The sequence below is a fragment of the Oratosquilla oratoria genome, chromosome 6 (assembly GCF_046742065.1).
Source record: "Oratosquilla oratoria isolate Oo_2021 chromosome 6, ASM4674206v1, whole genome shotgun sequence".
In the NCBI taxonomy this organism is placed as follows: domain Eukaryota; kingdom Metazoa; phylum Arthropoda; class Malacostraca; order Stomatopoda; family Squillidae; genus Oratosquilla; species Oratosquilla oratoria.
Genome location: NC_134782.1, coordinates 46,791,080 through 46,804,987, shown reverse-complemented (window position 1 = coordinate 46,804,987; position 13,908 = coordinate 46,791,080). Strand labels below are relative to the sequence as shown.

Sequence of the window (13,908 nt, the reverse complement as noted above, 5' to 3'; positions counted from 1 at the left end):
GCGAAATGGCTCCTAACATTTAATATGGAGAAATGTAAATTGATGCATGTCGGGAAAAATAACGCTAACTATAATTACTACATAAATGGGTTCCCGTTGCAGTCTACAACAGAAGAAAAAGACTTGGGGGGGGTATATGTGACACCTGACACATCACCTACTGTACACATATCTAAGGCTGCTGCCCAGGCCAACTCTATGTTAGGAAGGATCAAGAGAACATTTACTTGTATGGATAAAGAAATATTCCTAGCACTATATACAACATTGGTAAGACCCCTTATGGAGTATGCTGTACAAGCCTGGTCCCCGTATAAGAAAAAAGACATTAACATTTTGGAAAAAGTCCAAAGAAGAACCACTAAACTTGTTCCCCAACTAAGAGAAATACCCTACAGTGAAAGACTGGATGCCTTGGGACTAACCACCCTACAGGCAAGAAGAATATGCGGGGACATGATTGAAGTTTACAGGATGCTCAATGGAGACGAGGATATTGACTGCAGTCAATTCCTCCAAATTGAACTGAGAGAAAGGTATGAGACCAGAGGGCACCAGTGGAAACTAAAGAAAACAAGGTACAGAACAACCAAGAGAAGTAACTTTTTTACGCCAGAGTAGTAAACAAATGGAACAGTCTACCGGAAAATGTAGTTAATAGTTCAAGTATCAACATGTTCAAGAATAGATATGACCGGTATACTGTAGAAATTCAGAGAAGAGGCTATTCACAAGAGCTCTAGCTCCCTTGCCTCTTTGACATCACTACGGTAAGCATCACTACGGTAAGCATAATGGTTTGACTTCTTCCTTTATTGGAGCTGATGACATATCTGATCCTACAGCCAAAGTGCTTAAAATTTGTGAGATCACTAGTGTTAGCAAAGTATGAAATTGAATTAATGGGAAGCCTAACAACCAAAATGGACTTTTATAACAAATTCTACATCTATTTCCCATTGTAACACTAGTGAATGTCTGGGCAGGTTCTGTAGACCAGGCACTGGTCCCTTGTGGCCACACCTCTGGGTGGAGGTGATGGAGGGTGAGGAGGATTTGTATCTTTCTTTGGGTCCTTGATTTTTTTTTTTTTTTTTTTCATAGTTTGTGGGGCTGGTACCTACTTGGACCTCAACCTTGTCAGTGGTCTGGAACTGCTAATACATGAATTCAGGAGACAGTGTCCACAGTATGCCACTGCAGTGACAATACCTGGAGGAAGGTGATGTATCACACGCAATAATGCCCAAGTCACCTCAGGTCCAAGGTGAGCAGTGGTCGTGGCCCATTACTTGAGTGGATGCCTTTCGTAACCTCTGCACTGCAACCAGGGTTCAAACAGATGTCATGGCGGGCCCCCAACTGTCAGCTGAGGCAAGCCTCAATCCGCCACCATGGTGCCTAGCTATGGCAGTAACAACCGCAATAAACAGGTCCTTGACTGTGTTGGCTCTATGGATCTGCAGTCTCTAGTAATATTGATGTCTCTGCTTAAAGGACGTTTTCCTTGTTGCTGTGAGTTTTTCACTTTCTTGGTAGCTTTTCCTGTGTCTTTGCTGGTGATGAATGGGGTAGCTCATGTGTTTAGTTTTATCTGGTATACATTTGTTTTTAATTTCCTGTTTTCTGGTGTTTTTTTTTTTCTTTCAGAAATGCTTGTTTTTTATATTGCTTTGTTTTGGTGTGTATCCTGGGCATTTTGCTTTGCTGTTTATATTTGTCTTAATGTTGGTGGGATTAATTTTATTGTCAAGTTTTAGGGCTATTTTTATTTGGAAAATTATTGGACAGAAGGTCACGAATGGTTTCTAATGTTGTTTGGTTACTTTTTGTTTGTATAAGGGGGTGTTATCTTGTCACAGATGTGTGGTGAATTGGTTCACTCCATACCTTTTTTGCTTACAAGGGGTGTATGGTGGTTTCTGTGACTGGGTGTGTTGAACAGTGATTCTGTCTGTAACTAACATATATAGCTACCAATGTGCATACATATAATATATATATATATATATATATATATATATGCATGTATGTTGTATTTACCTAGTTTACATAGTTGTGTCTTATGGGAAAGGGAACTACGCTTGTGGTGTCCCGTCTTTGTATCTCTCCATATCTAGTTTGCTCTTAAATTCTTGTATTGTTTTTGCACACACTGTTGTTTCTTCTCATATTTCCCATACATCCACCACTCTGTGGGGAAAGCTGTTCTTTTTCAGGTCTCTTCTATCACTGCCCTTTTTGATCTTCTTTCCATGTCCTCATGTGTTTCTCTTATCCCAATTTAGTAAGTCTTCTCTATCAAGGACTTCCATGCCTTTTATAATTCTGTAGATGGTCAACAAGTCACCTCTTTCTCTTCTTTGTTCCAGAGTTGGCAACTCCAATTTTAATAATCTTTCTTCACATGAGAGTTTTGATAATGTTGGGGCCATCTACGTAGTTGCTCTCTGGATTCTCTCAGTCTTCTTTATATTCTTTTTTGTACTGGGTGACCATAGTGTTGTAGCGTACTCCAGTTTAGGGGTTATCAATTTGGGGATATGTCTTTGGTGATGATTACTCCTAGGTCCTTTTCAGAACCAACTTTCTTTACTTCCTTTTCACTGATTTTATATTGTCCTGATGTTCTTTTTTTACTTTTTCCAAATTCAAATATACTACATTTCTTAATGTTGAAGTCCACTTCCCACTTCTGACTCCATTCCCAGACCTTGTTCAGATCTCTCTGAAGCAATTCACAATCTTTTTCTGTACTTACTTTCTTCAGTAGTTTTGCATCATCTGCAAAGAAGTTCATGTAACATTCCACACCTTCATCCATGTCATTTACATATATAGCAAACTTTATCAGAGCCAGAACTGATCCTTGTGGGACACCTAATCATTTCTTCCCAAATAGAATTTTTATCTCTAAGCACCACTCTCATTTTTCTTCCATGCAAGAAATCCTCCATCCGTTTCAATAGTTTTCCTTGTATACCTCCTGTTGTTTCAAGTTTTCTTAATATTTCTTTGTGTGGTACTTTATCATATGCCTTTTGTAGGTCCAGGAAAGCACTGTCTGCTCATCTGTCACTTTCTTGTATTATATCTATTAACCTTGAATAGAAACAGATAAAATTTGTGGTACATGACCTTCCCTGTCTAAATCTGAATTGTCTCAGATTTAGCATATTGTTCTCCTCCAGATGTTTTGTTCATCTATTTTCGATAACTTTCTCACAAATTTTGGCTATTGTACTTGTAAGAGAGACCAGTCTATAGCTTGTTGTGTCTTCTTTGTTTCCCCTTTATATATTGGTATGATATTGGCATTTTTCCAGTCTTCCGGTACCTTTCTTTGAGTGAGCAATCTATTTTCTTATATATTTTGTATATTAGTTCATCTATGCATTCTTTTAGTATCCAGTTTTGAAATTCTGTCTGGGTCATGTGGTTTTCTGACATCAAGGTTCATTATTTGCTCCGTTATTTCTTTCTATGTCACAATTATTTCTCTCATTGGGGGTGATTTTTCTCCACTTTCTTCATCCCAATTACGTATGTTTTCTTCAGTGAACACAGATTTGAAATGTTTGTTCATAATTTCAGCAATTTCTATATCCTCTGTATATTCCATGTTCCCTTGATGTAGTTTTACTATTTCCTGTTTATTTTTGAGTTTAGCATTTACATATCTGTAGAATAATTTAGGTTGATCATTACATTTTTCTATTAAGTCTTTTTCATAGTTTTTTTTTTCTTCCCTGTGTATTTTTAATGTTCATTTCTTAGGTTGATATATATTTGCCACTTTCCATTTTTTTGTGCAGTTAAATTTTATTAGTTGGAAAATAAAGCAGATGATATGTGCAAATTTGAAATAATTATATTAATTTTAGTTAGCTCACTTAAATTACAGAGTACTGTAGAATGGTTGACATACTTCATTACTTATAATTAAACTCTATTCTTTGTCTTGGAGATATACATAGACTTGTTTATGATTTCATCATAGAAAGAGTCCACGTTGAAGTCTTGTTTGTTTCATTCGTCAACAGCTTCCATGATTTAGGTGGAACTTAATCTATATTTCTGATTGATTGACTTGATAACATTTGGTTTCATAATAAATACATACACGATTTTAAGAATAAACTGGATGCGGAGAGATACGAAAACGGGTCTCTACGAGCATACCTCTCGTCCTGTAAATTACAACTGGGTATATACATATTCCAAGGGCTTTTTCCCCCATACAAAGGTGGTATCCAAAGCCAAAAGGCATAATTCTAATCTCACCCTTTTCATCCACACCCATTCACCACCCTTCCCTCCCTCTTTTCTTGGCTCTTCCTGGGTCATCCCTCCAACCTGCCCTCTGCCCTGGGTCAGAAGCAGTGCAGCAAGACACAGTACATTCATAGCAAGGCCACTTCACTTGATTGATGACCCCCTCCTCTCTGTCCCCTCATGCAGAAAAAGAGATGATGGGGAGAAATCCCTTCGGGCTGCATCAAAATATTCACACATAATCACTCTCTAACTCCCCTCTCCATCTCCCACCCATTCCCTTCCGTGCATTACAGCATGATCCATAAACAACCATTCTCTACTCACCCTGATCTTCTATTTTTTCCCTTCTGTCCTCAACAGACATCCCCCTCCTTTTACAATGCTCCTTTAACCCCATCAATGCATCTCATCCTCAGTCAACTCCTTGTCCAACCCTGCTTTCCTCCTTACCTCATTTCTCACTCTGTCCAGTCTTAATGATAAATGTTACATTATAATTCCTGCAAGTCCTTATTATACCCATATAATGATTGGCAAAGACAATTTAAACCTAGCTAATATAAGATATCAGCAGCAAAAGTGAACTCAAACAGTGTGCGTTCGTTGATCCACACACCTAATGCCTATATTGTTGACAGTCTCCCCTGACATTCCACTGTACATGCTGTTCCACATACATACATACATATACCAAAGGCTTTTTCCCCCTTACACAGGGAGTAGCCAAAAAGAAAAAGGCATAGAAAATACTCCCACCCATTTCATTTCCCATATATTCCACTCTCCTCCCTCTCCCCTATCATGGCACCTCCTGGATGACGGGTCATCCCTGCATCCTGTCCACTGCCCTGGGTCAGAAGCAGTGTCGCAAGACACAGCACATCCACAGCAAGTCCGCTTCATAAATTTGGTGACCCCCCCTCTCTGTCCCCTCATGCAGAAAAGGAGATGGGGTGAAATCCCTTCAGGATGTGTCAAATTTTTTCTCATACATACTTCCTCAACCCCCATCTCCCTCATGCATCACAGCCTCATCTATACACAACCCTTCTCCATTCACCCATATCTTCTGTCCTCTCCCGTCCTTCCTCTACAGACATTCCTCTCCTTTGTAAAGCCCCTTTCACCCCATCCATCCATCTCATCCTAGGATGCCCCCTCATATTCACTCCTTCCACCTCCGCCTTCCACACTTCTTTTACTAATCTTTCTTCACTCATTCTTTCCATGTGTCCAAACCATCCTAATACTCTTTCATCAACCCTATCTCCCAACTCCCGTATCACCCCTGTTCTCCTCCTCACCTCCTCATTTCTCACTCTATCTAGTCTAGTAATCCCTATCATACTTCTTAGACATTTCATCTCAAACACATTCAAACTCCTCTCTTCCTCTCTCATGTTCCATGTTTCTGCCCCGTACATTGCTGTTGGCACAATCACTCCTTCATATAACCTCCTCTTAGCATCCATTCCCAGATATCTATTTCTCATTACACTTTTTAATCCACCAAGGCATTTACTCGCTTCTCTCAATCTACATTCTACCTCCACCCCCACTCCTCCCTTTCCTGTCACATTCGCACCTAAGTATCTGAAACTATCCACTTCCTCCAGTTTCTCACCCTTAATGCTCACTTCCATCCTACTGTCACTCTCTCCCCTTGTACATCTCATCACCTTACTTTTACCCACATTTATCTTCAGCTTCCTTCTTTCACACACCTTCATAAACTCTGTCACTAACTTCCTGAATCCCTCCTCTGATCCTGCTACAAGTGCAGTGTCGTCAGCAAACAACAGCTGGCTCACCTCCCACTTTTCTCCATTTTCGTTAATCATCTCCAACCCCTGACCCACTACCCTTGCATTCACCTCTCACACCACCCCATCCATGTAAACATTGAATAGCCAGGGCGACATAACACACCCCTGACGAAATCCCACCTTTACCTCAAACCATTCACTCTCTCCATTTCTAATCCTAATGCAAGCTATACTACTCTCGTAAAAACTCTTGACTGCTCTTAACAGCTTTCCTCCTATCCCATATATCTGCAGTACCTCCCACAATGCCTTCCTGTCTATCCTGTTGTAAGCCTTTTCCAGATCCAAAGCCCAAAAAACATCCTTACCTTTTCCTATAGCTTTCTCACGTGTTTGCCTTACCACAAAAATCTGATCTACACATCCCCTACCTGTCCTAAAACCACACTGTTCCTCACCAATTACTCCCTCTGTTCCTCTCCTAATCCTCTCAATCAAGACCCTCCCATAAGCCTTCCCAACTATACTCAACAAGCTGATCCCTCTGTAACTATTACACTCACACTTGTCCCCCTTTCTATTGTAAAGCGGAACTATACAGGCACTCCTCCAGTCCTCCGGCACTCTACCCTCTCTTAAACAAACGTTAAATAACCTTACCAACCAGTCCACCATAACTGCACCTCCTTTCTTCAGACATTCTGTATGGCATCCATCCAACCCAGGTGCCTTACCTGCCCTCATCATCTTAACAGCTGCTTTCACTTCATCATTTCATATTTCTCCTCCATTTTCCTTACTCATCACTCATTTTCTTAGTGCTTCCCGCATAATGATACAATATATTATTGGGTGTGCAGTGCTTCTACAGCACTCTTATATTGCAAAATATTGTAAAAGGGCTAAAAACAATAAGAAAATTATAATTTCCCACTTACTGCTGAATATATTTATAGCTACCATATATTTCTCTCCCTTGCTGAAGGTGTGTGGCACACACCTGTTGCTTGCCATACTCTGTTACACCTCCACCTTCACACCCCCATTTACTGTCACATGTGAACCTAAGTGCTTAAGATAACCAGTTCCTAAAAGTTCTCATCAGCTCACCACTATTACCACTCAGTGCCCTTAATATAGCCAGCTCACCTCTGGCATTACTCCTTGAACAGCCAGCCACTTTGCTTTGTGCCCACATTTACTTTCAGCTCTCAACTCTCAGTTATATAAAGGTAATGAGACAGAATAATTGGTCTTAAATGTTGTCATAGTAAAATGTATTTGAACTTCTAGTCCCAACAGTGCAGAAATTAACATTTGCTTCATTGCTGTTTAATATGATGCTAGTAATCATTTCAAGTATGTTTGAAAATGTCGCATTGAAGAATACATTTACATAAGTAGTGAATATGGTGCATTCAGTCCATAAAGATGGCATTAGTAGAGTACAACTGCAGCAATATTTAAATTTTCTTAGTTTATTCAACCATTAGTAATGTGGAAAGGCAGTCCCATATGGAAACAGAATTACACACATTACTTACACTACTTCCATGAGTGTGCAGTATTGAGATAATTGAGTTTGTTTAATAGAATCCCATGGTCTACTCTTTCAGATGTTATACTAAAATGAAGGTATACAATTTAACTTCTTTAATACGAGCCAAATTCTCATGCGCACCATTGGATGCCTAATGTACAATGCATCACACAACTTGCATTATAAAATATAAACTCACTACTGTATTACTTGTTCTCTTTCACTATGAGTAATAATAAACACAGAAAAAGTGATCAAAACTGTTCACAGAATTTGGAGGTTACTCAGCGACAACTACAAAGTAAATATAATCAAGATGCCGATGCCAGCATCCTCACATACCCATTCATGCCTCAAGACGACATAGGCATCATTGTATGGAAAAGGTTAAGTATCAGTTTGTGGACAATTAGTATTGTTTGAGAAGATTATATTGTAAGTGTTGAAAAGGACAGATAAGTACGATGTATCTAATATTTTGGAATATAATCATTCTTAACCTCTTGAATATGATGATGCCTATATATGCATCATGAGCTGTGAATGGGATATACAAGGATGTCGTCATTAGCTTCCTGATTATTTTGTAGTAGTTGAGTGACCCCCGTATTCTGTGATCAGGCTTGATCGTGTTTTCTGTGATGTTATATTTGTTCAGGGTGAAAGAGAACAAATATAACAGCCAAATCTTTATATTTTGTAATGCACTATTGTGATGCATCATCATACATCAGGCAACCTGATGTGCACACAAATATTTGACTTCTATTGAAGAGGTTAAGAAAGTTTGCCAGAAATTAATTTATTAGTAATTATAATGTTTTGACTTCTTCCTTCAATGGAGCTGGTCCTACAGCCAAAATATTTAAAATTTGTGAGATCACTAGTGTTACCAAAGTATGAAATTGAATTAATGGGAAGCATAAGAACCAAATTGGATTTTTATAACAAATTCTTCATCTATTTCCCATTGTAACATTAGTGAATGTCTGGGGCTGTTCTGAAGACCAGGCACTGGCCCCTTATGGCCACACCTATGGGTGGAGGTGATGGAAGGTGAGGAGGATTTGTATCTTTCTTTGGGTCCTTGACTATGTTGGATCTCTGGGTCCTTCCACCGGCCACAGTCTCTCTTGATATTGCCGTCTCTGCTCAAAAGACATTTTCTTTGTTGCTGTGAATTTTTCACTTGGTAGCTTTTCCTCTGTCTTTACTGGTGATGATTGAAGTAGCTTATGTGTTTAGTTTTATCTTGCATACTTGTTTTTATTTTCCTGTTTTCTGACATTGTGTTTTTTTTTTTCTTTTTCTTTTTTTAGAAATGCTTATGATATTGCTTTGTTTTTGTGTGTATCCTGGACATTTTGCTTTGCTGTTTATATTTGTCTTTTTGTTGGTGGGTTTAATTTTATCAGCAAGTTTTAGGATTATTCATATTAGAAAATTATTGGATGATAGGCCATGAGGGTAAGCACAATCAAATAACAGGGAGGTTACTTTTTGATTGGTTTAGGGAGGGTTGTCTTGTCACAAACATGTGGCAAATTGATTCACTCTGCACCCTTAGTAATGGGAAAGAGAACTCCCACTCTCTCCAAATTTACTGTACTAACTAGTGAGCTTCGGGATTAGGAATAAAGGGGGAAAAAAATGGAGGAGAGGTATTTTTTTGAGTTGTACTAGTTTGAATTGCATGTTTTTGAAACAGCATGATGAAGAAAACTTATTATTCTTTAAGTTGCATGTGTTATTTAAAGTAGTACAGTTGGGAACTATTCAAATTCCATACCCAGATGGTCATGCTTGTCCAGGTGACCTATATTGTACTTTGCACAAAAATTAAATTGCACAATCATTTCAAGAATGTATCCTTCTTGTAACTTGAGAAACACAAGCAGGTATTTTGTTAATAAGACAACAGAAGCTAATATACAAATTTGAAATGTGGATGAGCCTATGTTTCTAAAAAGGGAAGAATTAAATTAATAACGGGAATGAAAAGGGGAAGATGAGATACTTGACAGACCTATTTTTCACATACAAACAGAGGAATGTAGCCACAGTGAGGACCAAAATGTATAGAGCTTGATGTGAATGCCATCTACTAAGTAGTTTGGCATTAGGATCTGAGGACTGCTTGCTTAATGACAATATGGGAAATGCACTTACCTCAGTATATCTTAGTTTTTCACAAATCTTGTGTACAACTGTCATTTTCTTAGCGTTACCCACTGCAACTACCTTTCCCTCCCTATCCTCCTTCACATTTAGCACTTCCTAATATACTCTGCACATCTTCCTCTTACTGCCATCTCTTCCATTATCATCTCTGCACCCTTTACCTTTTCTTCTCTGCTTGATTAATGCCTTTACCTGGCAAGGATGAGTAAACTCGTCTTCACCCAATTTTTCTTTTTCAGAGTGCGACGAGTAAACTCGAGTAAATATAATGTTTCAAAAATTGGCACAGATGAGTATAATCATTGAATTAGGGCCCTTCTCAGTCATCAACAAGTATACTTAGTGAATTGTACATCTGGTAGCTGTGTCTTTTCTGCCTTGGGATGCATTTGTTAGTGATAAGTTATCAGTTAAACAAAGCAGACGCATCACTTTTGAGCACATACACTCTTTTTTTATTTTTTTTATTATAAATTATGCCCTGATGACGAGCTCTAAAGATGAGAATGAATATGAAGCTTCAATTAGACGCTTGGATATATCAGATGAGAGTGCAAGTTCATCTGATGATGGCTATTCTCTCTCAAGTGAGGAGGAGGATTTACGACATTAATGTTAACGTGATGTGTCGGAACAAAACATGCTTCCCATTCACTGGAAATTTAGAATTATCAATTGTAAAATAAGATATAAAAACAGTAAAATAAGTGTGTACTTTCTCTTTACTTTTGATTCTAAAGTTGCAAACACAACAAATAAAAAAAGGGAAGATGAATTATCTTGTTTTTGCTGGAAATGGTATCTTCAAAATAAAACTTCAGTTAAAATACTGGTAATAGATAAAAATAAAAGTTATTTTCATAATCAGCATGAAAAATACTATAAAAAAAGCAATAAAAAAGTGTCATGAAATGTTTCCTCCAAAAAAAAAGTTGCCGGGTAAGGGGTTAAGGTAGTGCATACAAAACTAAATGGCCAAGTCCTATTATTGGAAACAAACCCTAAAATTCTAGGCCTCACACTTGATACCCATATGACCTTATACCAGCATGTCAAAGATCTGACAGTGATTATCAAGAAGATAAACATACTAAACTTCACCACAAGAACTGACCACAGAAAGAAATTCTGACAATTATTTTCAAGCAGCTCATAAAAACCACCTATAGCTATGCTTCCACAGCATGTTTCTCAATTATCAGCAAAACTAACACAAACAGCCTACAAACAATGCAATACAAAGCTGAGAGTATTAACAGGATGCACCAAAACCACCCCAGTTGGACACCTGCACATTGAAACTAAATTCCTCTCCAAAGAACATCACATGGAAATGATAGGTACACAGTTCTATGCCTGAACCATAAACATCACCCACATATTACATAACACTGAACTTTAAAAAAAGAGAAAAAAAGAAAAAGAAATACACTCTAGTAAATTGGAGTACTCAAACATATATAACAACCTCCCATCACACAACACAATCACATTTGTATCACTAAACAAGCTCTTCAAGACTCGAGAGAGAAGTAAGAACCACATTAGTATGCTTGCATTCAAGACATCATCCAGCATTAAAACATTACCAACACAGAATAGGCCTGGACACAGATTCAAACTGCCCTAGATGTGACCACCATACAGAAGACACAGAGCACCTCATTCTAGAATACCCCCACACTAACAATCCCTAGACAACAGCACAACATTATTTCCCTTACTTACTTAAGAGCCTACCTGAGGCTGGTTACTTAGGAGCCATGGATCTCATGGAAAAGAGACCTGAGGCAATGAACTGAATGACTGATACAGAATACAAGAAAGTAATGGGGTAATGGTGTTGTCATATAGTGTCACCAATACAGACCACAGAGAAGGTAGGTATCCAACTGGACTACTTTATGTGCATCAGAACATTCTAACATGGGCCTGGTTATGATACTTTATTAGAGTTGCATGCATTTAAATTGTATATTCCATCGTTTCATTTTTGTACAAATTTGACTGCTTATTTTACAGTTATACTTAACCTGCTTGCTGGCATGTCTTACCAATCTTATATTCATCTCCCGAACTCCAACCCCGACCATAACCATCAGGGATCATCTAATGAGGATGGGAGCAACGATGAAGGAGAGCATGACTTGGTAGTGTTTCCTTGTTGGCTATTTTATATTTTTTGAAGAATGAACCATAATGGGTGTTGAATATTTTGTTATGATGGTCTTCCTTTCCCATTTATTTATATCAGATTTGTTTTGAAATGTGTATTTTTTTTAGTTAATGTTTCAAGCATGAGTTGTATTAATTGAAAGGTCTGATGTTGTATAATCATAATCATTGAGACATAAATGTCTTGCAGGTAATTAATTCACAGACTAATTATTGGCGTTTTTGTGTGAAAAAAGGATGTATCTTGGAATTAGTTACATTAGACACAGAAAGGTTATAAGGGGAATGGCTGAGTCAAAGGATACTTTTTGCCCCATGTAGGTAAGAGGGGGTTCCTGGTCCCTATGTCCCACCCCAGTGGGTGTTTTTGACAAACACAAAACTGTAGTGGTAATTCACAGTATTTTTGTCCCTCACCTTAGGGTGCTAGGGAAAAATGAAAAAGTGAAGCAGAATTTCTATTTTGGTGGAAGAGAAGAGAGAATATGAGGATTAGTTGTAAAGTAGAATAAGGGAAGCATATGAAAGATGCAAGAAAAGAGGGGAAGCAAAATACAGGGTGAGAGAGGCAAAGAAGAAGGTGGATGTAAAATGGGGTAGAAGTTTTAGAGAGAATTTTGAAAAGAATAAAAAGATGTTTTGTAAGGGAGTGAAGAAGTGCTAGGAATTTGAATGATGGGAAAAGAAAATGACAGGTCTAGGGAAAAAAAGATGAGATAGAGTATTGAAAGTGATGAAAGTTGGTAAAGCACCTGAGTTGGATGGGTGTCATATGGAGTGTCTGACAAAGAGAGAGAGAGAGGGAGAGAGAGAGAGAGAGTGAATTGGCTAGTGAGGTTTGACGTATACATAAGGGAAGGGAATGTGCCAAAGAACTGGGCCAGTGTGTTTGTAGTTCTACTATACAAAAGAATGTAACAGTTTTGGAAAGATCAGTATGTTGAGTTTAGTTGGAAAGGCATATTATAGGGTATTAATTGGGAGGATTAGGAGGGTAACAGGAGGTATAATTGGTGAGGAACAGTGTGGATTTAGGATAGAGGATGTAGATATAAAGTTTTTGTATTATGACATGCAACAAGTGTTTGGCAAAAGGTAATGATTTTTTTACATAAAATTGAAGAAGGCAGGATAGAAGGCTTTGTGGGAGGTCTTGCAGATGTATAGGATGGGGGCATTTTTTTAATGATGGTCAAAAGCTCTTGCGTAAGTAGTAGAGCTCACGTTAGGGTGGAAATTAAGTAAGTGGTTTGAGATGAAGGTGGGACTATGCCAAGTTAATGTCCTTGGTTGTTTGATGTGTACATGGATGGGGTGGTATGGAAGGTAAATGTAAGGTAGAGGGAAGTGGGAGGTGAGGCAGATGTCTACTGATGACACATTGCTTGTAGCTGGATCAGAGGAGGGTAAAAAACAGTGACAGTTTGGGAGGGTGTGTGATAGAAAGTTCAAAGTAAATGTAAGGTGATGAGACATATAAGGGGTGATTGTAGCAATGAGTTGGAGATAAAAGATAGAGGGCAGAGGAAGTGGATATTTTTAAGTATTTAGGGTCACATATGGCAGGGAATGAGGAGTGGAGGTGGAGGTAGACTGAGGGAAGCAAGCCTTGTAAGAATGAAACTGGGAATGGATGCAAAGAGAAGACTATATGAAGGGGTGACTGTGCTTATGACACTGTATGGGGCAGAAACTTAGAATTTAAGGGAGGAAGAAAAGGAGAAATTTAAATATGTTTGAGAAATATTTTGGGGGTTATAAGGATAGAGTGAGAAATGAGGAGGTGAAGAGGAGAATAGGGGCAGAAAGGGAGCTGGCAGACAGGGCTGATGAAAGAATACTGGGATAGTTTGGGCACATGGAAATAACAAGTAAGGAAAGACTAGAAAAAAGGTTGTGGAGAGCAGAAGTAGATGTAGTGAGAGGTGAAGACTGACAATGAGATGAATGGGGTGAAGGGGACATTGA

The 13,908-nt window shown here is 38.4% G+C and overlaps 1 protein-coding gene across 5 annotated transcripts in view; it reads left to right on the top strand.

The window, feature by feature from the left end:
• The window catches only part of LOC143026468 (beta-1,3-galactosyltransferase 1-like), a 33,826-nt gene that overhangs the window by 2,658 nt on the left and 17,260 nt on the right, over window positions 1–13,908 (top strand). For 3 of the 5 annotated variants that reach the window (XM_076186910.1, XM_076186908.1, XM_076186909.1), the window contains exon 2: window positions 11,788–11,915. The exons of the other annotated variants lie outside the window; for them this stretch is intronic. In XM_076186910.1, coding sequence (XP_076043025.1) covers window positions 11,811–11,915 — 105 coding nt within the window. In that variant the 5' untranslated portion in view covers window positions 11,788–11,810. The remainder of the gene's footprint in view (window positions 1–11,787; window positions 11,916–13,908) is intronic. 5 annotated transcript variants of the gene reach the window in all.